The sequence below is a fragment of the Exophiala spinifera genome (genome assembly GCF_000836115.1).
Source record: "Exophiala spinifera strain CBS 89968 unplaced genomic scaffold supercont1.3, whole genome shotgun sequence".
In the NCBI taxonomy this organism is placed as follows: Eukaryota; Fungi; Ascomycota; class Eurotiomycetes; order Chaetothyriales; family Herpotrichiellaceae; genus Exophiala; species Exophiala spinifera.
The window spans coordinates 855542-879507 of record NW_015622515.1 but is presented as its reverse complement, the minus strand read 5'-3'; the positions used below and the strand labels follow the sequence as shown (position 1 = coordinate 879507).

At 52.8% G+C, this 23966-nt stretch overlaps 10 protein-coding genes across 10 annotated transcripts; 7 read left to right on the top strand and 3 right to left on the bottom strand.

The window, feature by feature from the left end:
- Window positions 1–753: 753 nt before the first annotated feature.
- PV08_04064 (uncharacterized protein) lies at window positions 754–1651 on the top strand (the record flags this gene model as incomplete). The annotated part of the gene is made up of 2 exons (XM_016378413.1): window positions 754–931; window positions 990–1651. The coding sequence occupies 2 exons, from the start codon at window positions 754–756 to the stop codon at window positions 1649–1651; spliced, it is 840 nt and encodes a 279-aa protein (XP_016237090.1).
- A 1165-nt stretch (window positions 1652–2816) lies between these two features.
- PV08_04063 (uncharacterized protein) lies at window positions 2817–4814 on the bottom strand (the record flags this gene model as incomplete). The annotated part of the gene is made up of 1 exon (XM_016378412.1): window positions 2817–4814. One exon carries the CDS (start codon window positions 4812–4814, stop codon window positions 2817–2819), a length of 1998 nt encoding a protein of 665 aa, XP_016237089.1.
- Window positions 4815–5594: 780 nt separating this feature from the next.
- On the top strand, window positions 5595–6902 carry PV08_04062 (eukaryotic peptide chain release factor subunit 1; the record flags this gene model as incomplete). Its single annotated transcript, XM_016378411.1, has 1 exon — window positions 5595–6902. One exon carries the CDS (start codon window positions 5595–5597, stop codon window positions 6900–6902), a length of 1308 nt encoding a protein of 435 aa, XP_016237088.1.
- An 800-nt stretch (window positions 6903–7702) lies between these two features.
- Window positions 7703–8749, bottom strand: PV08_04061 (uncharacterized protein; the record flags this gene model as incomplete). The annotated part of the gene is made up of 1 exon (XM_016378410.1): window positions 7703–8749. One exon carries the CDS (start codon window positions 8747–8749, stop codon window positions 7703–7705), a length of 1047 nt encoding a protein of 348 aa, XP_016237087.1.
- A 787-nt stretch (window positions 8750–9536) lies between these two features.
- PV08_04060 (uncharacterized protein) lies at window positions 9537–10286 on the top strand (the record flags this gene model as incomplete). The annotated part of the gene is made up of 1 exon (XM_016378409.1): window positions 9537–10286. One exon carries the CDS (start codon window positions 9537–9539, stop codon window positions 10284–10286), a length of 750 nt encoding a protein of 249 aa, XP_016237086.1.
- Window positions 10287–10734: 448 nt separating this feature from the next.
- On the top strand, window positions 10735–12252 carry PV08_04059 (uncharacterized protein; the record flags this gene model as incomplete). Its single annotated transcript, XM_016378408.1, has 1 exon — window positions 10735–12252. One exon carries the CDS (start codon window positions 10735–10737, stop codon window positions 12250–12252), a length of 1518 nt encoding a protein of 505 aa, XP_016237085.1.
- Window positions 12253–13099: 847 nt separating this feature from the next.
- PV08_04058 (uncharacterized protein) lies at window positions 13100–14222 on the top strand (the record flags this gene model as incomplete). Its single annotated transcript, XM_016378407.1, has 2 exons — window positions 13100–13358; window positions 13486–14222. 2 exons carry the CDS (start codon window positions 13100–13102, stop codon window positions 14220–14222), a joined length of 996 nt encoding a protein of 331 aa, XP_016237084.1.
- A 1407-nt stretch (window positions 14223–15629) lies between these two features.
- On the top strand, window positions 15630–16406 carry PV08_04057 (uncharacterized protein; the record flags this gene model as incomplete). The annotated part of the gene is made up of 1 exon (XM_016378406.1): window positions 15630–16406. The coding sequence occupies one exon, from the start codon at window positions 15630–15632 to the stop codon at window positions 16404–16406; it is 777 nt and encodes a 258-aa protein (XP_016237083.1).
- A 1513-nt stretch (window positions 16407–17919) lies between these two features.
- PV08_04056 (uncharacterized protein) lies at window positions 17920–20679 on the bottom strand (the record flags this gene model as incomplete). Its single annotated transcript, XM_016378405.1, has 1 exon — window positions 17920–20679. One exon carries the CDS (start codon window positions 20677–20679, stop codon window positions 17920–17922), a length of 2760 nt encoding a protein of 919 aa, XP_016237082.1.
- Window positions 20680–21901: 1222 nt separating this feature from the next.
- On the top strand, window positions 21902–23651 carry PV08_04055 (uncharacterized protein; the record flags this gene model as incomplete). The annotated part of the gene is made up of 2 exons (XM_016378404.1): window positions 21902–22345; window positions 22395–23651. The coding sequence occupies 2 exons, from the start codon at window positions 21902–21904 to the stop codon at window positions 23649–23651; spliced, it is 1701 nt and encodes a 566-aa protein (XP_016237081.1).
- Window positions 23652–23966: the final 315 nt, after the last annotated feature.

Genomic DNA, 23966 nt, shown 5'->3' with positions numbered 1-23966 from the left:
GCGCTACTAACGGTCGGCCGGATTCACTGGGCGACAAAGTCCCGTACTGTGCCGGCGCCTCGCTGTCTTTGGTAACAGCGGAGTTGCGCCCCCTGATCTTGGCCGTCAGAACACACTTGGCGCCAATGCTGGATGCGTACTCCGCCTTGCGTCCACCACGTTGCTGTGCCTCTCTCTCGGAGCTTTTGGAATGCTTGGTCGTCTTGCCTTTGTGGGCGAAGCTTGTCATCCGCCGTCGAGGGCATCGTTGAGATGTTAAAAAAAAACTCGACAAGAAATGTACTGCCAGCTGAAGTGTGGTCAGCCTCGATCCTCACAAATACGCATTCACAATTAGCACAATGCAGCCATTCACGTTCAGCCTTGCGCTTGATAGGCAGTGCCTATACGAGGTATACAGACCCAATTCGCTCCGGACTGCGCTGGGCGTTTCAAGGTTAGGGTATACCACCGTTGGAACAGGCAAGGAGCTTTTCCCATACACACCCCTAGCCCAATCCCATCCTGAGTCCCATGGTCTTACGCGAACTGCCAGCCATGGTCCCGAGATCCGCCATATAAGAGTACCAGGAGACCTTTGGCGATGGAGGCCATCAGACCACTTCATTTCTTTCATTTGTCTTCAAAGCCTGTCTGTCGCTCTTGCATTGCCGTCCGTTGCCGTTTTGAGTACATTTCATTCCTTCTATCCGTTCTTGTACATTGTCTGAGCCACTATTCCGCATTTGATCATCTTGTACTGCATCTTGGGCCATGTTGACTTCCATTCTCTTCCTTTCTGCTATCGTCTCGACGGCCTGGAGCTGTCCAAAGCATGACAACTACCAATCCCATCCACACCTGGGTCGGCGGCAGGTCCGTATCGACGTCGGGAGAGAGCCCAAGGACTGGAATTACGATGTCTCTGCTGATTGGGCGACGATAAAACCCGGTAAGTGGTTTCTATCCTTTGTTCCCTGCCTACCTCAAATCGCTCATATAACTTGCAGAATATTCCCTCTGTCAATCTGGAACGCACCAGTCCCCCATCAACATCGTCGGACAAGAGTTGGCAACCCTGCACAAACCCGAGTTCGAGGGCTACAAGAATGAACCTCTACCCGGGAACTTCGCCAACTGGCAATTCGCCCCGTCCTTCACGCTACATCACCCAGAAGGCGAGATCACAGGCCTGCCCAACTTCAAGTTTGACGACCAAGAGGTCTTCCTGATAGGCTGGCACATACACGCCCCTTCGGAACACCTCATCGACGGCGTTCGAAGCCGTGCCGAGATCCACATGGTCCACGTCAATGAAGAAGACGAGGAGGCGGCTGTCATTGGCATCCGCGTCGGCGTCGCACCCCCTGAGGCACCCACGGAATCGGCATTCTTCAAGCAGCTCGGCCCTCTGATCCACTTCAACGACACTTCTCAGATCGAGGGTCTCCAAGTCAACGTGCGTTTGGCCATCGATGAAGTCGGCGGGCTCGAAGAGTACTGGACGTACAAGGGCAGCCTGACCACGCCCCCATGCAGCGAGGGGTTGAGGTGGTTCGTCCCCAAGCAAGAGTTGTTGGTTAGTGAGGGACAAATGGTAGAGATCCTCGCGGCCAGCAGGTTCTCACATCGTGTCACACAAGAGGTCTGGTTACATGATATCAATTTGTAAACAAGAAACATCGGGGGCGTTCCAAGTGTACGTCACACGGATGAGCCCTCGAAGAGGAAGGATTGTCATTTTGTTGTTCTGGCGTTTGTTACGGAAGCCTGAGCTGGTGGCTGGCACTGTGTGCGCGAAAGGCAAGATGAACCTCACGGTAGCTGCGAGTTGTTCGTTGAGATATCCATATTTGACGTTCTTCTTGCACCGACAAAAAAAAAATCTAGAAAGCGGGCTTTTGAGCTCGCGGGTGTTCCAGGTTGAAAAGACGTTCTTTCTGATGATGCCGTGTGCCTTTTCACCCATGCGCCTTTTCACCCATGCGCCTTTTCACCCATGCGCCTTTTCACCCATGCGCCTTTTCACCCATGCGCCTAATGTGTTTGCACGCGAGGGAGACGAGTGAGGCGCCGTGGTCGCACTTACTAGGCGTGCTCGCTCCAAAGAACAAGGAGATGGATGGCTCACTTGAGCGCTCGCTCACTTTGGCATCCCCCTGGCTTGGAAGCTCTCCAAACTTACTCCCCGGCGTCGACGCTACCGGGGGTCACTAGGTACCTATGTGTAGTCAGCTACAACCACAAGGGATACGAGTGGACAATACGGATACCGTATGTGGTTACTAGTTCGTACTGTGCCACACCTCGCTTCGTGCAACTTCGGCCGCTTTCGATGTGTAAAACAAAGTCCCCGGGAAGCGCGGTACAGACGAGGACTGTGCATTCTCGAGGGGTATCCTTCTGGATTAGTTCTACTGGGTCGGGCCCACGGGGTTGGGAAGTATCGCTTCACGGTCATCTCGGAGCATTCATAGAATGCTATTTACTACCTACGTCACCAAGCCCAAAATGCTTCATGTACAAAGATGTAATATTAGGTAAATATAGAAGTGTGTAGACATCGTATACTAGATCAGAGACAGGAGTAGAAGAGCAGTCTCAAGTCAGATTAATTGCGCTGCAAGATTGACACAAGCTAAATCAACACATTCTCTCCCTCATGCCCACATGACTCCATAAACAACACGTTTCAAAAGCTGGTTGTACTAAGCTCAAGCCGCGCCAATACTTGCTTACAGTGCTCTGGTGACATTTCAAAAACATTTGAAACGCAATGCAATGCAAATGCACATGTCCGGATTGATTGAGGCGGGTTGGTGAGTCACCGGGCCGCATCAACTGGAGATCCCAATCTTTTCTTTTGGCAAAATGGCAAAGACTGTCCCCAGCACCGCTAGGACAACGCAGACTGCGACTAGAATCCAACCCAGGACCCTCTCGATTGTATCGACGGCGGACTCAGCATTGAAGATTTTCAAATAGAAGCTGACGGGGAGAATGATGCAGATGGTGAAACATAACCCCGAACCCATCAAGGCCATGATGCTGTCAAAGTCGGGGAATCCGATGGCGATCCCAAGCTGCAACAGGTTGGTAAGGATTCCGATAACGCCACGTGCAGCACGATGCTTCAAGCTCTTCTCGCTGTGCATTCGTGCTTTGGGGTCCATTTGCCTCAAATCGATATAGAACTTCTTGTTCAAAGTGTCCATCATCGGACGATTCGAAAGCGGAATCTTTGTGATGGGGATGATGCCAATTAGGACAACGATGATGGCTGATAGCGCGTGAGGGTACGCTGTCGAACGCAAAATGTTGGAGGTGACTTCGTCTCGCACCCCGTCGCCAAACATCAGATAACCCAGCACAGCCATCGACAGATCAAGCCCGTAGGTGAAAAAGTAGGTATATCGCAAAGCACGGCCGTATTTATGCGGATGACGCATGTCTTTGTACACGGCGGGAAAAACGCTGTGTCCACCCCACGGTGCCATGAATAGACCTAGACTCAGTGGTATTGTCCGCCAGTTCTCGGGAAAGGCGTAGGTTTTGGCGACCTCCCGTAGGGAGCCAGGAGCGTGGGGCTTGATCAACCCATCTGCGAACACAATGGCGATAATGCCAAAGCAGCAGAAGATACCAATGACACTGCTGATGCTCAACATCTTGAAGGGGACAAAATTGAGCGGTATCAGACCCAGTGAGATGATGATCTTCCAGTCGGTGACGCCAATGGCCGGGAACAACGAGTTCATGCTGTCCCCAAACAGGATGACCAGTGCTACGTTGGCGGCTGTCAACTCGAGGATGAACAATGCCTCCACGAAGTTCCTACCCCAAGACCCCAGAGCCAGAAATGCAATGTCTCCGTACGTGGTCGACGCGGAATTCGTGTCCAGGCATTTTGCCAGTAGCTTGGCTGTGTAGCACGTTGAGAGGGCAGCTAGCGTGAGGAATATCAACCCAAGAACCCAACCAGCATATCTGATACCAAGTGGCAGTGCGAGTATGCCGACACCAATGAGAACATTGATCGAGTTGAAGATGGTCATGGGTACAGTAGACTCCCCAACCGTGCGCTCAATAACTTCACCGTCGGGAAGTACTTCTCGCTCCAGGAATCGCTGTGGCTCATCTTGAAACTCTTCAGGATGTTGAAGTGCCCTTTTGCTTGCTTCCTCCTGCGCTTGGATCAGAATGGAAGCTCGCTGCCGCGCTGTGACGGTGAGCCGCGAGGAAATACTCCCGTAACTGGTTCCCAACACACTTGGTAACCTCAAGTCTGTGGCAATCGAATCCGAAGTGGATTTCAAAGACCGCTGACTCGTCACAGGCAGAAGTCTCGATTGCTCTGTCGGTGCGTCTGTGCCTTCTTGTACAGCGGTCTCGTTTTGAGACGAGAGATCATAGTCCTGGAGTTGTCGTCTCAACAGAGATCTATCTGGCGCCTTAGAAGTGCTCTGGCTTGGAGCACCTGTTTCTTCATCCTGTCCATCCTGGATCGTGACCGAGTTCCTCCTTATAGGTGTTATCTCGCGAAACCCTGCAGCTCTTTGGAAGGATTTTGCAAAGTTGTCAATACTGTTCGGTCCGCCCATCTGGCGCAGGCTATCAAACTTCTTCCCCAAGGAGGACTTTCTCCTCAGCCGTGGACCATCCTCATCGTCATCCTGGCTAGAACCTCTGCCGTATTCATATCGAGGGGGAGTGCTGGGGGAGAAGCTAGTCTGTGGTTCGTTCTCGGGAACAGAGTTGAGGGAGTCGAAGGAAGATGCTCTTCCACGTTCGTAGGCTGCCCAGCTTGTTGGAGCTTGTTTAGGTCGCTGGCTCATATTCGCAAGCGAGGCACCGGCGAGCTCGTCCTGTTTTATACGGTGTCGCCGGGCGTCAACGGTCTGGGACAATCGGAGCTACCGGCAGACAACGGTGCGAAGATAAGGCAAGAGAGGGGGAGACTGGGAGGTTCAACACATGCTACAAATCGACGAATATTGAGAAATGCAGTGCAAGAAGAGGACAACAAAGCACAAATAGCCACCAGAATTTTCGAACCGGAGGAGTCTTGAGAAACAATCCCTGAGGAAAGTGAACGGCACAGCGTCACCGCACGATACAGACATTAGCATCGCTGTTAGCCGATGAGGGGAGAAAAAGTATGCGATAGGCTCTGTTTGTTGATCCCTGGCCGAGTTCTTAGGCGCCTCCACAGGGCCTAGAGATTTCGCACAGATAGTGGCGGGCCGATGATAAGCGTTGTTTCGCTGTTGTGGATCGACGGTCTTCCTGCGCAATTCTGCCTCAATACTCTTCCGTACATATCCTGCGCCTATGTGTCAGTATGAATCTCCGTACCTGTAACTAGGATTTTTCTGGCCACACACGACCACAGCCTCCGACGCCACCAGTATTTGCACATTTGCCAGCGCAGCCCGCACCCAACTGTTTCTACCTATCCACTTGAGTTGCCAACGTCACTTCACTTCTCACCTCAACTCTCCTGGAACTTCTCGCCTCTCCCTTCACACTCATTGACTCACTACATCCTCCCTCCGACTTCTGAGTAACCTCTTCCTCCGAGCGGGCCCCCTCTGCGAGGCCAGATCTAAGCAAACATGAGTGCCCCTCAACAGCAAAACGAGGCGGAAAAAAACATCGAAATATGGAAGGTTAAAAAACTGATCAAACGCCTCGAGGCGGCCCGGGGTAACGGTACCTCCATGATTTCTCTCATCATTCCACCCAAAGATCAGGTCTCGCGTGCGGCAAAGATGTTGGCTGAAGAATTCGGTACTGCCTCGAACATCAAATCTCGAGTCAACCGTCTATCTGTCCTGTCAGCCATTACCTCCACTCAGCAACGTCTAAAGCTGTACAACAAAGTCCCCCCGAACGGCCTGGTCGTCTACTGTGGAGAAATCATCACCTCCGAAGGAAAGGAAAGAAAGATCAACATAGACTTTGAGCCGTTCAAGCCTATCAACACCTCGCTCTACCTTTGTGACAACAAATTCCATACCGAGGCTCTCAGCGAACTTCTCGAGTCGGATCAGAAATTTGGTTTCATCATCATGGATGGTAACGGAGCACTCTTTGGCACACTTAGCGGAAATACAAGAGAAGTTCTCCAGAAGTTCTCGGTCGATCTGCCCAAGAAGCACGGCCGTGGTGGTCAATCTGCCCTTCGTTTTGCTCGTCTCAGAGAAGAAAAGCGTCACAATTACGTGCGTAAAGTTGCAGAACTGGCAGTTCAGAACTTCATCACCAACGACAAAGTCAATGTTGCCGGGTTGGTCCTAGCTGGTTCGGCCGATTTCAAGAACGACTTGAACCAGTCGGACATGTTCGACGGTCGTCTTCAAGCTAAAGTGATCAAAGTCGTCGATGTCTCTTATGGTGGCGAGAACGGTTTCAATCAGGCCATCGATCTCGCTTCCGAAACCTTGAGTAATGTTAAATTTATCCAGGAGAAGAAGCTGATCGGCAAATATTTCGAGGAGATCAGTCAAGACAGTGGCCGTGTCTGCTACGGTGTTGAAGATACTTTGAAAGCCTTGGAACTGGGTGCTTGCGAAACCCTGATTGTTTACGAAAACTTGGATGTCACCCGATGGGTTCTGAAGGCTTCGGATGGCTCTGAAAAGATTTTCCACACTACCAAGGCCCAAGAGGCTAATCGTGAGCAATTCATGGACAAAGAAACTGGCCAGGAAATGGAAGTAATCGATCAGAGTTCTTTCCTCGAGTGGCTCGCCGAGAAATACAAGGATTTTGGTGCCGCATTGGAGTTTGTCTCTGACCGATCCAGCGAAGGCAACCAATTTGTGAAAGGCTTTGGTGGTATCGGTGCTATCTTGCGCTACAAGGTCAACTTTGAACAGTTGGCTGACGCTGACGACGAAGACGAATTCTATGATGATTGACAATTCAACGAAATTGACACGAAACACGAGAAGCCGCTTGTAGAAAGTCGACCACTGGTCCACGACGTCACACCGACAGCATCTTCTCGCTCTGGGCGTCCCAGCGACGCGCCCGATTCCCTATCTTTGGCGGGGAGGGACCAGACTGTGGTTGGAAAGCCACAGGTCAGTCAACTTGAGAACCCAAAAATCAAGAGAAATACTCTTTGGGGTGCTGAGCGAGCTACTGCTCCGCCGGCCAGGCAAGATCGAGGCTTAGTCCATGGTAAGGTCATTGGCAACTATTAGCAACGCTTCGCCAGACTAACGCTTAATCCAGGTCGATCAAACTTACGCCATATGGTCATGGTCTGAGAATACGACGGCGATCAGGTGCAGCCCCTCGGTGACCCTACAGTGCCCATGGGTGTTCGCAGGGGAATCGGCTAAGAATTCTAGTGTACCTGATGTAAGTCCGACATACCACTGGATGCACTGCGGTACAGATGCATCAACTGTGGCCATCACATGAACGGCGAAACGAAGGTCCGATTGGAAGACTTGACTTCGGTGCTGCTGAAGCGTTTCCCTCGTAGGCCGAAATGTACTCTCTCATGAGCTGGTCACTCCTTTTCATTCGAGCTCACTTCTTTCATGTTGGGCCAAAGCGCCCTGCGCAGTCCTGCAACGCCTGGCAATAGTGTTCCTTGAACCACGTGCTCAGCCACAATTCATTCTGGTGTTCCAGGACTCAGGACAGCTAGCCAATACCAACTTAGGTAGTCAATCATTATTGTTGTCGACTCTATTCTCCGCAAACCTCAAGGGGCATTGTCCCCTTCCCTGACTAATTGATCTTCGAATGTTCCCAGATACCTAAGGCTTTCGGTATACTTCTCCAAATCAGCCAACATCATATTTAAGCCGGCTTCATCCGAAGCAGCAAGATTGCTACTGCTAACATCGGCCGCCTGCTCGCATTCCACAAAAAAGACGTACTGCCAATTCCTTTTCCGGCTCGGTCTGGTGTCTATACTCGTTAAATTGAAAGAATACGTCTTGAACACTGCCAGAGCATCTGCGAGTGCGCCGGGCTTCGTGTGCGATATCGTAAAAGCCAGTAGAGATTTATTTCTTACCGCATCCTTTGCCTCGGAGCGACTTGACAGGTAAGACAGCAGTGCATCCGACGGTACCTGCCGTTTTCTATTCCTCACGACAAAAAACCTCGTCGTGTTAGTGCCAGGCTCGTCCTCAATGTTCTCAGCCAGGCAGATCAGGTTATGCTTTTCTCCCGCCAACTTTGACCCGATGGCTGCGCTGAGACCGCCGTTTGATTCTTGGGCGACAAGCTGGGCGGCTGCAGAGGTGCTTCCGACGTCTATCCTTTCAACTTTCGCGGGAGGGAACCGTGACGATAGGAAGCGCGCACACTGGCCCCAGACCTGCGGGTGGGTGTAGAGGGTGCGGATTGTGGATTCTGACGTGGTGGAGTTGGCCGATACGAAGAGGCAGTGATGTACAGGCAGGTAGTATTCAGCGCAGACTTCAATGTCTGGGTATGGGGCGCTTGGGTCGAGGCCGCATTGAGCGAGGAGGTCGAGAACTCCGACCACGGAGCCATTCGTGCTGTTCTCGATGGGCACAACGGCGTAATCGTACTGTCTTCGGTCTGTGGAAGAGGCCTGGATGGCGGAGAATATGGAGGGGAAGGTTGGAAGGGGATTCAGTGTGACTGGGCTGCTCGTGCTGCTGGAGGACGTCGTCGACTGCGGCGGGAAGACGGCGAGGGCTGCTTGGTGCGAAAACGAAGCTTCGGGCCCTAGGTAGGCTACGCTGATGGCGTGGAGATCATCACCTTGTGGCATGGTGAGCTATGCCTCTCCCAGCAGACAGGTATGTTTCTAGAGGCTGGGAACCAGCCGTATTCAAAGACGCATGTACTCGTACGCCGAACAGACACAAGCTCAACTCTCGATATTCTCATTCTCATTCTCACTCTTTCTCCAAACAACATCAGCCCTGAAAATTTCCCCGCATTACGTGAGGCCAAAGCGACACTAACCTGATCGGGCGGAGGTGGTGAGGATGGACGACCAGCATCATGTCTTCGATCTATCATAACTCTGCACAACTGCGCGACATAACAACCTCGAGGAGACGCCTACACTTAACTTGCTTTCCATTTGTCAGGATAAGAGTCGAAGTTGTAGAGGCACGGTGTCCAGTCGAGAGAAGCATCGACTCGTCCCTGAAAGGCTCTCAACGCCATGTGCACCCGAGCATGGTCGACCACGTCCTTTTCAATCTATCACTCCTGCTACGAAAGGTTCTCACAACCTGTCTGCTCTTCAATATTGGTGTCTGTAGGTCAAGGCTTGCCATTTTGCCTCTGACCGATGCCGCTTCTACTCAGATTGGTTTTTTCGGAGCGCCTGCTCCATCTCCTCGTCATACTTTTCAGAGTCAGGATATGTTCTACCATGGTCCTGGGTCAGGCGGAAGCTGCGAATCGCACAAAGGTTTGGGCCTGTTGCAAAATTCCATCGTCTCTTTGCTCTTGTCACGAAATCTCTTTTATTCCGTGCCGATATCTCTCGTCTCTCGTGAACTACTATTATCATCACAGCACAACCAACTGTTACAGGCTTCTCCATGCCGCTTCCATCGCTCCGCTTACTCATGGGTTTTACCCCACGCGACTTATTTCCGTACGATACTTGCCTCGAGCGTGCACAATGTACCGAAATTCTGGTCGAGCAGAAGATCCTCATTGTGTATCCTTTCCGACGCGTAACCGATGGTCCCATATACTACAATGTCGAAGGCCACATATACCCATTCGATGGCAGAACAACCTTCCCAAACATCCTGAAGAAGTTATGCTCCCCGGACAAATTTTCTTACGAGATGATGCACTACCTCCAGAAATATCTGTACAAGCGTCGGCCGTGGTTTAACGACCCGTGGATCATCAAAGGCGGAAGACCGATGGATAGGGAGAAGGGGGCAGGATCCTTGCACCAGGTTTCATCTCAGCGATGTCGATACATGATCCTGCTTGAACGTCGCAAACCGTGTGAGTGCCACAAATTATGGAAACCAAAACACAACTTGAAGGTTGTCCCGACCAGAAAGTATCAAGAGGATGTGCGTAAAGGGAGGCAACAAGAGCAGGAGACAATCGAGGCAGAGAAGGCGGCACTATCCTCGACACCACCAAGAGCTACCGCAGCTATGCCTTCCCACATCCCTGTGCCGGCATACTCCCCAGCAAGTGATTCTGAGGGCTGGTATGGTGACTATGAAGACAGTGGGTATGAAGATAGCCGTGACAAGGAGGACAGTCATCTCATTTCAGGCTCAACATTGTCTTTGAACGGCCTTAAGGCACATTTAGGGTAGTGCCGCACATGAAATCCAAGATAGGGGAACGCATCGGCAGCTTCCTTCACGCAGGCGATTTGGAGATGCATTGCAAGGACATATCAGTACATTGTTAAGTCTATTCTCTCGAAAATGAGGTAATGAATTGTCTTTTGGCAAGGAGCGAAGCATTCTGGCAAGTCTGTGCAGACGCTGGCTTCCTTCAAACCTCTTGAGCGTTAGTCATCATCGTGCCAAGAAGCTCCAGTTGTGAGGCTCGAAACACGCAAGTTGCTGCTTAGTCATCCAACGTCCCATTAGACATTCCAGAACTTTTTTTGATTTTGACACTCGAGCAGAGATACCAGTGGCAGCAACTTCGCGCCAACCACTTATTGGACTAGGTCGCCCAAAGGTGAGGTCCGCAGGAGAGGTGTGGGCAAAGCAGATCGAGCACCGACAGTCGCAGTTTTCAAAGGCTTTGGCGATGGTGTCCGCCTTTCTTTCTCCCGGCCTGGTGGCCAGCGAGCACGACTTGGCCTCTCTACACCTGAGACGGGACCAGTCTCTCCCGGTGATACTTTCCACCCAAGCCACCAATGCCGACGACGAAGGCTACGCCGAAGGCGTCGTCACCAACACTCGGTTCGGGTCATATCCCCATTCCACCATAATTGGGGCGCCATGGGGCAGCCAGATTCGAGCAAGCATGGTCGACACTGGCTCTCGGGGCAGAAAGGCACAGAACTCCAAAAAGCGAAAGGCCGAGGCGATGGGCCAAGCAGGAGACAACGAGAATGGGCCCGTCACGAAGGACGCTGTCGCTGCGACTTCTGGGTTTGTCCACGTCATGCCGCCTACGCCTGAGAATTGGACGACCAGTCTACCTCATCGTACGCAGGTGGTGTACACTCCGGACTACAGCTACATCTTGCACCGGATCAGAGCACGACCGGGGTCAAGACTGATAGAGGCAGGCAGTGGCAGTGGCAGTTTTACACACGCAGCCGCCCGTGCTTGTTTTGATGGCTATCCGAAGGACGACGACATTGAGAAGAAAGACGATGGGGGTTCTCCTCCTCCTGTTAAGAAGGCACCCATCCCGACAGGCAAGGTATTTTCGTACGAGTTCCACGCAGAACGACATCGGAAAGTCAAGGACGAAATGGTCGCGCATGGCTTAGACTCGATCGTGCAAGCAACGCATAGAGATGTCTACCGCGACGGATTTCTCCTAGAAGACGAAACTGGTGCCGCCGAAAAAATCTCCCCGAGAGCTAACGCGATCTTCTTGGATCTTCCTGCGCCCTGGGAAGCGCTTCCGCATCTGACTCGGGATCCTGAGAGCGGTGCAATCTCTGCTCTTGATCCCCAGTCTGCCGTCCACATCTGCACATTCAGCCCGTGCATAGAACAGGTCCAGCGCACGGTGTCCGCATTACGGCGGTACGACTGGTTGGACATTGAAATGGTCGAGGTGGAACACAAACGCATCGAGGTCAAACGGGAATACACCGGCATGCAATACGAGGGGATGCGAGGGGTGAATGTCTTTGCCGGCGATGTTGACGAAGCACTCGCGAAGCTGCGCCACGTCGAACGACGCGCTCAGGATTTTCATGCTGGAAGCCTAGAGGGGGACAAGCCTGCCAAGACCAAGCAGAGGCAAGACGATAGTAACATCAACAACAATAACAACAACAAACTTCCCTTCGACGGGGGCAGACTAGTCCATCGCACCGAACCAGAGTTGAAGACGCATACGTCATATCTAGTCTTCGCGGTTCTGCCGCGTAGGTGGACCGAGGAAGATGAGGCTGCGGCGAGGGCTAAATGGTCGAAGCACGTCACGGTCAAGTCAAACGTGCCCAAGAGCCAGCGACAGCTGAAGAAGGAGGCGAAGCTGAGGGCGAAAGGGGTGAATGGGTTGAATGGCGCCAAGGGTGATGCGGAGACTGGAAGTGCAGAGGCGGGTGTTGAGAAGGATGTCGAAATGGCCAAATGAGACGTATGCACTGCAGGGTGTTCTCTAGGGTAATGTAACATGTGCAAATGCAACACCAAAAGGACTAAAAGTTAGGATCCTTGACACGAACTTTGAGCTCAAGCCACTGTGTGAAAGGTGCTCACCACCACCCCGGCCACGGCGATCATCAGCCTGACACGTGACGCCGAACGTCGTCCAGTGGGGTGAGCATCGGTATCAGGTCTCTACTACTGTATAGTAGAGACCACAGTTCCCGGCGAATCCACCCGTGCTGTACGCCGCACGCATTGCAGTCTGCACCGTATGGAAGCAATGAAAAGCAAACAAATCCGTCGTCGGGGGACCGCAAGCCAGGCGATCGAGCGGGATGCGTCGACGATGGGTCTCTGTTTGTGAGACGAAGTACCGCACTAGTCCGTTTTCGGAAGCTGTTGCGAAGCGCCTGGGGATCAGTCTGTGATTATTGACTGATTTGGCCGTCGCGGTCTCCAGCATGCACCCACCCGGGCCTCGTCAAGTCTGCCTGGACCTCACTTCTGATATGAAACCGACAAATTGACGACTCTGAGAGGTTGCAATTTCGCCTGGGGGCCCGACTCTCGCGCATCGAGGATCCGAACCCAACAGTGTCCGTCACCTTGCGCCACGAGCGAGACATACGGACCATCTGAAAGGATATAAGGAGCGCTCGCTGCCTTTGGGGGCCATCTGCTTCTAGGCAACCCTTTTTTCTTCCCCCCCCCCCCCTCTCTCTCGAGCATCCGTACGCTGGAAGAATCGTGTTTCGAAACCCAGACTCATTTGTTGTTTCTTACGCACGGTCGTCCCGCCCCTCCCCTTTAACAACGCCGACTTGTGTTTGAGCATGGCGACTCTCGTCGGGAACATCGAAGGCGCCCTCGCGCACCTGTCCACACTGGTAACCCGCGATGTGAGCGACACAGGCTTGCCAGGAGGCAAGACTCTGCAGGAATATGAGACCCAAGGCAGGTTCAACTACGATCCGTCGTTTGCGGCGTCTGTGATCTTCTTGGTTCTCTTCGCCATCGCTGCCGCCATCAACATCTTCCAGTTCTTCCGCCACCGAGCTTGGTTCTGGTGGGTGATGAACTTCGCCGTACTCAGTAAGTACCTATCTTTCGTCAGCTCCGAACCGACATGCGACGGACCCCGGCGTACTCCTGGGCTGGGACCAGCCTGCCTCTTCCTGTTCTTCTTCGCTCATACGCTGACGCGGGTCGATTGATTTAGTGGAACTGGTCGGTTACATTTTTCGAACCATCTCCATCAAGCACCTGTTCAACAAGTCCGATTTCATCGTCCAGACTGTCATGATCCTCGTGGCGCCAGCCGTCATGGCCGCAGCCCTCTACATGTCCTTTGGCCGCGTCACGCTATGGGTGGTCCCGAAAGAATACCAGACCGTCAGGCACCTCTGGGTGCCGCCACGTCGAGTCACGCTGGTGTTTGTGGGCTTCGACGTCCTCAGTTTCTTCGTGCAGGTCGTCGGTGGCTCGATGGTCGCCGCGGCAAGTACCAAAGACTCGGCCAACCGGGGCAGAGACGTGGTGCTGGTAGGGCTGGCACTGCAGCTGGTGACCTTTGGCTTCTTCGTCTTTGCGAGTCTCCGGCTGTACTTCATGTTGAGGACTCAGCTTCGGGACGCGCCGTTGCCGAAAGAACGCAACTGGCGGCTTTTCCTGACCGTCGTCAACGTGGCCAACGTCATCATCCTGATCCGTACGCTGTTGCGGTTCATCGAATACGCCATCGGCACCTACAACTACCTCACCAACCACGAGTGGTTCTTTTACTGCTTCGACTCGGCCTTGATGTTCCTGGTGGCCGCCCTGTTCCTCGTCTTCCACCCTGGATACTACCTGCCCTACCTGGGTATCAAACGGAGGGAGCAGAAGTTCTCCAAGAACGCGGACAGTGGCCCCCTCAGCGTGCTGGCTAGGGGCAAAACGATGCACGACGCCGTTTGAGGGCGCGGCCGGCTCGGCACCGGGGTTTGAAGAGCGGGTACAGTGCACACGCTTTCGAAAGTGTCAAACCAATGATACGGGCGGGTTTGATGAATGGAAATGTCCCCCCTCCTCCTGCGGGTGGTGCAGACGAGGCAGCACAAAGGACTGTTCTTTCCCAAGGGAGTTTCAAAAGACTGGATCGGCATTAGATAGTCTGGATACAAAGGTATTGAAGAAAATCACGCCACGCCGCTTTACAGTAATGTGCAGAATCGCCGTCACTCACGTACACACGGAGTATGTAAATAATGAAATCGATAGGTGGATCTAGCCTTCAGTAGCATCATGAGCTTTACCAGAAATAGTTTGGAGTGGAAATGAGTATCGATGTAGTAAACGGCAGCACCCCTCCAGCATGGAGCTGTCTCATTTACAGGAGCTACAACACCGTTGGCCTGCGCATTTTTGCGGATGGATCCGACGGGCGGCTGGTCTCAGTCATTATCAACGAGTCCAGGCACCGCACCACGATGGGAATGCAGATTTCTTCGTGGAGTGTCCCCCGGTCTTCCACCCCGGCTCGGCGATCGCATTCAAACAAAAACGCCCCAGGCGTGTACCGACTTTGATGTCGGTAACACTAGAGAGTTAGAATCGCACAATTTCTCGGGTTCGTCGGTGATGGTGACGGCACACTCCACGGGGAAAATCACGTCTTTCTTTCTTTTTTTACTATGCGATCCTGCCCTTCCCTACCTATCAATAAGTCCTGCTACTACAAGGTACGACGGATTGTTTTGCGCGTGAACGCGCGCCGGTGGACTTTTTTTTTCGGAGCGCGATTTCGCCACTGGACGGAATCAATGGTCCAGGATTGACACTGCGTTCAACGTTTACTCCGCGTGCAGGACGAGGCCAACGACTCCACGAAAAGTCGACTCCTTCTGCCCACTTTGAAACTGGTCCAGGCGCGCTTGATCAGGGGCCCCCGCGGACCACCCAAGGGTCAGATCTGAGACGAGGCTGTGTCGGTCCGGGAGAACCTCCACCGCCGCGGACGTCGTCCTTCGAAAAAGAGACGGCCGTCTTTGACCGACACCTCTGAATGCCAATGCTTCTGCTTCTGCTTCTGCTTCTGCTTCCTTGACCAATGCTCGAAAGATGCTGCGCCGAGCCATCCATGGGGATCAATTTACTAACCCCGAACAGACTCGGATATACTGTACGTCCCCGGAGTTAACCCTCAGGGAGGCTGGCACGCATAAAGGGTAACCCGAGTGCAGGGGTTACATATAAAGGTGGACAATGTAGGGTGGCCGGCGACCATTCGCAGTTCGGCGGCGAGCTTTCAAGTGGATGGACATAGATCAAACGAGGTGTTGAACATATCTTCTACAAGGTCCCGGCCGCCAGACTGGTCTCATCATGGCCCCCCGAATTGTCTTGATCACAGGCGCCAACAGCGGCGTGGGCTACGCGGCCTGTCGAGTCCTCGCAACGACTCCCGAGTACGAGTTCCACGTCGTCATGACCGGGCGCTCTATCGAGAAAGTTGAAGCCTCCAGAACAGAGATCATCGCCTCGGCGAAAATCCCAGACCTTGCGTTGCGGCTCTCGGCCCTACAACTCGACGTCACCGACCCATCGTCAGTCCGCACCGCTGCCGATACCGTTTCCAAGAAATGGGGCCACGTTGACGCGCTGATTAACAACGCTGCTATAGGCGCTCTATCCCTTGACGACGACATATATACCCGTTTCACGACGTGCTTGCAAACGAATGTCACCGGACCGGCCGTCGTCGAAGACACGTTCCGTCCCCTGCTTCTCCAGGCACGGACAAAGCCGTACAGTGTATTTGTATCTTCCGGCGCGGGTTCTTTTGCGCGCACGGCCGACGTGACCCGTCAGCGTGGGCCCGAGCCCCCCAGTGATACAAGCCCCTATCACGTTTCCAAGGCAGCCCTCAACATGCTCGCGCTGAAGGAGCACATGAAGTACCGTGACGAGATCAAGGTGTTTGCCATGACGCCCGGTTTCGTCATCAGCAACCTGCGCGGGACAAGCGAGGAGGAGCGCACGGGATGGGGATTGGCCGGCGACCCGCTTGTCGCGGGAGCGACGCTGTTAAGCATGCTAAGGGGCGAAAGAGACGAGGACGTAGGGAGACTTGTGAGCGGTGATGGAGTCTATCCTTGGTAAGAATATTTTTTTTCGCACCGGCTTGAGTCTTGCGGACGTTGGTCTTTACTTTGACCTGCCAAGGCCGGACACAAGAACGACCTGGAAGTCACAGAAGTGAGGAAAACAAAGGAGAGAAGTTTCACAGAGAGCCCCGGGTCTGCCAAACAGGAAAAGAGCCCACTATGATGACCCCCTCATGTAGGTACGTGCTCGGTCACGATTGGGATGCAGGAGTTCCAAATTGGCCTCTTTGGATTCGTTGTCCTTCTGGGTTGGGATAGGTTGTTCGAACAAGCTATACAGACCTCTCAAGTGACATACACACCTTTCTCGGAACCAGGCCGAACTTTGTGTTATTAGAGGTGACGCCAGGTTCTGCACATTACTGTTAGCTCTACTGCCGTTAAGTCGTGCGTAATGTACAATATGTATGTACAGTAGATTGGCAGCAGCGCCCGGGGGCCGAATTGCGGACAACCGCACGCGCTTCAATCTCCTCGTGTGGGTGGATGCAGCGTGCCCTTCCTTCCCCTTTTGGCTGTGCGATTGGTGGATCAGCGCAACAAAGGACCCACGCCACGCGACAAGTTGGACTCGCCATCGGTTCTCTTCGCGATTGGCGAACGGTGTACAGTACGAAAAGAGGCCCAAAGTTCCTAAACCACACCGTCGTACGGATGTGGCGCCCCGTAGGCCTTTAAAAAAACACCAAACTTCCCACCGACGAGAGCAAACATCTAACCGGCGTAGGAGTCTCGAACGGTAGCATCATCTGGGACTGGCGCATCCGTACGCGGAAGTATTTTTCTTCGCTTTTGAGCTCACGATATGCAGCGCAGCGGCACAACCAAACGACCACTGACGCAAATCACCATCCAGTTGCTGGCTTTCTGTGGCGGCACCTCTTGTCGAAGCATTTCTCCGTCACCGAGCCAGGCTTCAGTCCGCGAAATGCCTGCGGATAGGGAGCCGGGGAGGAAAGGGGAGGAGAGAGAAGGAACCTTGTGCTCGACAGAGGTCTGTCCCAGTCATGTGGGACAGTTTGGCCAACCCGCATTTGACAGCTTGGGCATTTTGAAGTTGGCCCGATATCGGCACGTTGCACCAGCTACAATATAAACTGTAGCGTGTGTTGGTATTGCCCGCAACTGTCGCGAGTCCCTGAGGCGTACCCAGAGCGGGCGTGGTGGGCATGATAAGAAGTCGGTAAAGAGTTCAATAGCTTGGCTCGTGGGTTCCCGGATTTTGGTGTTTCACATGTTCGGAAGGGCTCCATTTCCAGGTCTACATGCTCGGTTATTGTTGCCGTTATGTTGGCCCTGGATACTTTTGGCAAAATGTCTGAAGATCAATTGCCCAGTTAACAAGGTCTCGGTAGTCTGCTAAGGCGACGAGGACCGTGGTACGAGGGTCAAATGTTTCAAGACTACGAGGGGGCTGCGTGAAATACGATCGAGCTGGGTGGACGGATGAGGAAGCACGGTACGGAGTGAGGCTGTGTACAGAAATTGAAAGGCTCCAAGTCCCGATTTCAATAGAGTACAACTGATCTCCACGACTGCTCCGTGTCGTCAGCCACGGGCGGACATTCACACCACTCTTGCTCGTAAACCTCTAGATCACGAGCAAGGAGAACAGACAGATCGGGGTAACGTCCCCCTCCGATCTCATAGCTCGATCGCGTGAGAGTGATCCTCCTAACCCGGCTCCGACGTCTTTCGAAGACGGCGAAGTAATGATTCCATATCCATCTCTCGAAACACTCGTCTCCGTGTGTTTTTGTGGGGCGGCGGCGCACATTTGTGATCTTCTTTAGACCGGCAATGGATACAGGAGCTGTCGATGTCATTGCCATTTTTGTTGCTTCGCCGTTCATGATGCCGTGGACGTAGCATTCGCCGACGAGCTGATATAGATCAAGCCGGTACTTGACTTGTCGGAGCAGGCACGGATGTGTCGCACCAGCCAAAAGATATAAATAATCTCCGCGTTTTGTCCCGGCGGGTCCGATGCCCAACTTACCTCCTGCGGTCATGAAAAGCCTGCGATTGCGGGTTGTGGAAGAGATGTATTCATCCAAGAGATCGGTGGATTGCAGGGTTTGACTCGACTCGAGCTGCGTGGCTCTCCATTGAGACCGGCGCCGCCATTCGGCAAAAATCTCATGATCCCGGAAACGAAGTCGTCTTAACTTTGCTTGCTCGTTGCTCGGCAAAGCTCCGTTCAGGACAGTCTGCCAATATGATTCGGTGTACATGCCATCCGCCTGATCTCTGAAGTTGCGCGAACTCAACCCAGTGCATGAGAAGCTTTCCCAGCGAGCAAAGCAAGCACGAGCCTCAGGGTGTCTGCAGTGTGATGGCATCTTGTCCGATGTTGCAATGACAATGTCGACAGGAAGCCCTCGCATCAAGACTCCATCGTCATGTATAGGGAGGAGAACTAGCTGGTATCCGGAAGCATCGAACAGTTTCTCTTGCTGGAGACGTAATTCAATGTCGACCCATTGGTTGCCTTGCTGTGACCAATCAGGTACCCATGATGGTATGACCTCGTTGGTTGCTGTCCGGGAAGATAGCCCTGCTTGGTTGAATAGTATGGATGAGTTCAATTTCGACATCAGCTGCAGGGCCGTCCGAGTATATAGATGTTTATGAGACCGGTCGTAGCTTGGTTCAATGAGTTCAGTGACCCAGGGAGGCGCAAGGCCAAGGAGGCCATATATCTTGTCCCGAGGATCTGTTGCATTGTTTTCGCGACACTTCGCAAGCAGCAGGATGAAATCAAACTCAGAGCTCATATGACTTGGCCTTTGGTAGAAGCGAGTGAGGTTCCTGATTGGATCTAGTCCTCGGGACATTGTGGCCACGAAGTCGGCAAGGCCTTCCTCTGACTCGAAGTTGTCCAGCGCGTGGAGCAGGCCGTTGTTTCGAGAATTTTGCAAGACGTGATAAGTTCTGATCAGGATATCCATGGGTAGCAGTCGGTTCCCACAATGGAAAACCACTTCTTTCGCAAGGACCACCTCCTGCAACACCCACACGCGCGACCACCACTCCCTCTGCAACAACTCTTTGAAGATGATCAAGTGTTGAAGGCCATGGATGATGTGGTCCGGCAGATGATTGACACCAGATCCGGCGCTCCCAAGGTAGGCAAGGGTATCGAATGCGAGGTCGTTCTCGATTGTTTCGGTTCCTAACCAAACCCTGGTCGTGGCTGCGTGCTCATATATCTCCTTCATGGTACGCACCTGATGGCCGCGTTCATCCAAGTCATCCTGATTTATACAAAGAGCATCGATCCATAAAGTGCGTACCCGCTGGGACTCTCGTAGGCACCTCAATGCAGTGTACAGGGTTTCCTTGACAGACATTAGCTCTCCGTTGATTCGAATGAGACGTTGTGCTGAGCGGTCTCCCCAGGCATATGAAAGCGCGTCATAGCTGGTTCGATCATTGGTGAGCGAGACGGTCCTGAGGTTGCAAGAGATAATTGTTCCTGGATCCTGAGCTGGGTGTATCTCGAGCAGTCGGATCTCCTTAGTTTTGCGATCCAGGGCGCGGTAGAGTGATTCGTCATGGGTTGGTACTTGTGCGGAAGTGTCCGCATCCTCATCATCAAGCAAGCGTGCATTCTCGTCGCTGTTTTCTTCTCGTCGATGTCCTAACCTGCGCAAAAAAGAGAAGAAGCTTTGCCACTTGGGCAGTGACGATTTGTCATTTTCAGCCGCTGGTAAATCAGATGTAAGGCCCTCCTCCGAGCCCGAAAAAGGATCATTGTCGCAAGTAACGATTGTGTTAATGCTCCGACGCCGGTCATTCCTGTGCCGGGAATGCCTCGGTGTAGGTGCGATCTCATAATACTCATCTGGGATCAAACAAGCATCATTCTCCCGGGTACTCAGACGGTGGTTTGCCCTGAGCCTGCGCCTATGCCGTCTAGATATAGTTACAATCCTCTCATACTCATTCGAGTCCAAATGAGGATCATTCTCGCGAGGAATGATCGTGTTGATGCACCGATATCGGTTAGTCTTGTGTCTGGACAATCTCGGGCCCCGCTCATCCTCGTCCGAGTTCAACGAAGGAGCATTCTCGCGGGTTCTCCGACGCCAGTTGATCCTGTGTCTAGACGGTCCCGGTGTAGTTACGACTCTCTCATCCTCGTCTGAGTCCAAATAAGAATCCTTCTCGTTGATACTTCCACGCCGGCTAGTTCGGTGTCTGGACGGTCCCGGTGTAGTTACTGTCGGCCATCGGATGGGAAGGCCTAAACGCCAAAGCGGCATTTCCGACACCACATCAGAGCATCTGTCCACATACTACCGAAAAGTACTGTGAATTGTGCGGCGAGTTGGATATGTTTATTCAAGTCAATTCAGAGCAGTGTGAGATTGAGGCTGAGTTGCAGAGATGCGGGATCTTTGGACGATTGGGCCGCAACTAGCCATGCATATCAACCAAAGTGCCTCTAATGCGTCCAGTCATACGACTCTCCAGTTGGTCGTCCCGATTGCGCCTGAATACACATTAATAGCATTCATTTTGCATGTGGTTTCTTTACAGTACCATTCCCAGCGAGTTGCTGATAGTGTTGACGATAATGCTCAGCTGAATATTGGGCTGCTAGCCTCCAGTGAAGAGGCGAGGCTGCATGGCCATCAAAACCTTTCCTTCTACCGCTTCACACCAGACAATAACAAGTAAGATGGGAAGTTTGAGAGTGAAATTCCTTGTGGAAAGCAAAGGGACCAGACTCTTCAATGGCTTCTTATCGACATCAAAGTTGGATAGAGTCGCCGGAATGCAGGAGACGCCTGGTCAGGATAGCGCATTCGAAGGCCACCCATCGTTTTCGAGTTTCCGAAACCAACACCTCAGCCATTCAGCCACCCTTCCGATCTTGACCGTTTGTTACCTAGTACGATGGAGATGGCATATCCATGTGCTCTCAACACCCCTGCCAGCCAAGAGATGTGTACACGAGGCCAATCGATTCGGCCATCTCCTTCACCCTTGGCGTGCCGATTGTTGCTTTCCGTGTCATTTATCGCATCGATTGCCTCAACGGTAAGTCCAATCGTTTCATCTGGTATTTCCACTCACTAGCTCAACGGCACCGGTCAAGCACCGGTCAAGCTACAGTATGTCGAAGAAGAGATGCGCGACACCATTTGGCGGGCTGTGGTTCCATTTGTTCTACGCAGGAACCGCCAGTCTCGAATCTGCGCCCCGCCTCCTGGATGCTCGGCCCAGTGCCGAACACTCGAGGAGCATTCGTGGCATTCTGGGCTTCACTTGTTCTTGCGACAAATTGCCTCGTCGTCTCGACGAACTCTTGGCTCTGTTGCGAAGCTCCTGGATATGGACCCCAGTGGGCTGTGCTTCGCTGCTGCTCTCCCATGTTACGCCATCCCCAAGTAGCTGTCAAAAAGGCCATGGCATCCCTTCTTTGCACGACACACAGTTCCTTTGTCACTGTGACAACATGAGGGAAGTTATCTTGCTGACATGAAGCCCCTGTTTGTTCGAGCGCTATGCATCGCAGTCGTTGTAGTGGCTAGCGTCTTTGCTGTCTTCTTTTCGATTTCATATGTCATTAGCCCTCTCTTGGTATGGCTCTCTCCCTCGTTGAACCCGACGTTATACGACTGGGGAGCCTACGGTGCTTGTCCACTGCAGTCCTTTGTAACCACTGGCTTGGTTGTGCCCCGTGTCAGCACAAGGCAAACCCATCCAGATTGTGAGTCTGGACTGGTGTTGTTGACGATCAATGGGGATTCTGCTGGGCCAAAAGGACCGGCTATTTTCGATGCGCACAACGAACTCGTTTGGAAATCGCAGGGCTATTCAAGCGCGACAAACCTACAGGTCCAGTCATACAGAGGCCAGAACTATTTGACGTTCTGGGCTGGGAAGAAAGTGGGCACCAAGGGGGTAGGCACATATTACATGGTGAGTACTTGGCTCTCAGTTGAACGACACGGAACTGATTGAAATCCAGCTAGATTCTTCTTACAACGAAGCACATCGCGTTACGGCTGTTGGTGACGGGATGCAAGGCGATCTCCATGAATTTAAAATAACAAGGGATAACACTGCTCTGCTGACCATCTATGCGACCACGGAGGCCGATTTATCGTCCTTGGGCAAGTTTTCACATGGGTGGCTCCTAGACAGCCTCTTCCAAGAGGTCGACATCGCAACGGGAGAGCTGTTGTTTGAATGGAGGGCTTCCGAGCATTTTAATGTCACCGATACCTACATGACGGATCCCTTTGGCGGCTATATCGAAAGTAAGCCTTTCGACTTCTTCCACATCAACAGTGTCGACAAGGACTCGCAAGGAAATTACCTGGTCTCTTCCCGCCACACGCATACCGTCACTTGCATCAGTCCCGAAGGGGTTATCCTCTGGGTTCTGGGCGGCCGCCGTAATCAGTTCACTGATTTGTCCGGAGGTGACGCCCTGGATTTCAAATGGCAGCATGATGCGAGATGGGTCTCTGAGGAGGAGGGGACCCTCAGTCTGTTCGACAACAAAGAGGCCGGTCCTCTACATGTCGATGGTCCCAGTAGTCGTGGCATGATGCTTCAACTCGACATCTCCAACCGTACTGTGGAGCTCTTACACACGTACGAGTCACTTCACCGAACACGGGCCCCTTCGCAAGGGTCAATGCAGGTGCTTCCTGGCAGTGGTCATGTCTTTGTTGGGTTTGGCCATTCTCCGATATACAGTGAGTTCTCTGTCAATGGCAGCCTGCTATGCGAGCACCACTTTGGATCACCGATCTTCCATCCGTGGAACCGAGCGGTTTCGTACCGGGCGTCGAAGAGGAATGACTGGGTCGGTCGACCAACATATCCTCCTGCAGTGGAGATCGAGGACGATACGCTCTATGTGAGTTGGAACGGAGCGACAGAAGTGTCTTCCTGGTTACTGCAAGGTGCCCAAAGTGCCGATGATGAAGACGCATTCAAGGACCTGGATATGCTGGATAAGGAGACTTTCGAAGAGACTTTCGAGCTGGGAGACTTGTTTGAATACTCCCACTTTCGAGTGGTAGCTCTGGCCCAGGACGGCCAGGTCCTCGGCCAGTCTGAGATAGTGGTCTATGAGCCTGACTGGGACTGGTGGATGTTTGGAGTGGCCGTTTTAGCTTGGGTGATGATAGCAATGGTTGGATGGCATTGCTTTAAATGGCTTGCTCGGCGAAAGAGCAGCAGGATAGCCTGGATCAGCCTCGAGCGACAATAATGATGACTTTCCAAGACTTGAAAGAGAGCCCAAGCATTCTAGTGAGCCCTAGCTGCCTACCTGAGGTGGTAATAAGCTTTAGTAATCCTGGAGCCGTGTAAGAGTGCTGTGCAGGGAGAATAGTTTGTTCCTTGTGGACAACGAGGGCGAAGATGGCGTCATTTGCGAGCCTCGTCAGGCACCGTTTGGGTCTAGCGCAGCCTCGTCGTGCCTTTGCCCTCTGGTGCGGATACTTGGCATTGAATTGTCCCCTGCAACCGCCCGCTGACTGCCAACGCCCAAGCATGCATGACTCAACAACAACTGTAGTCTCAT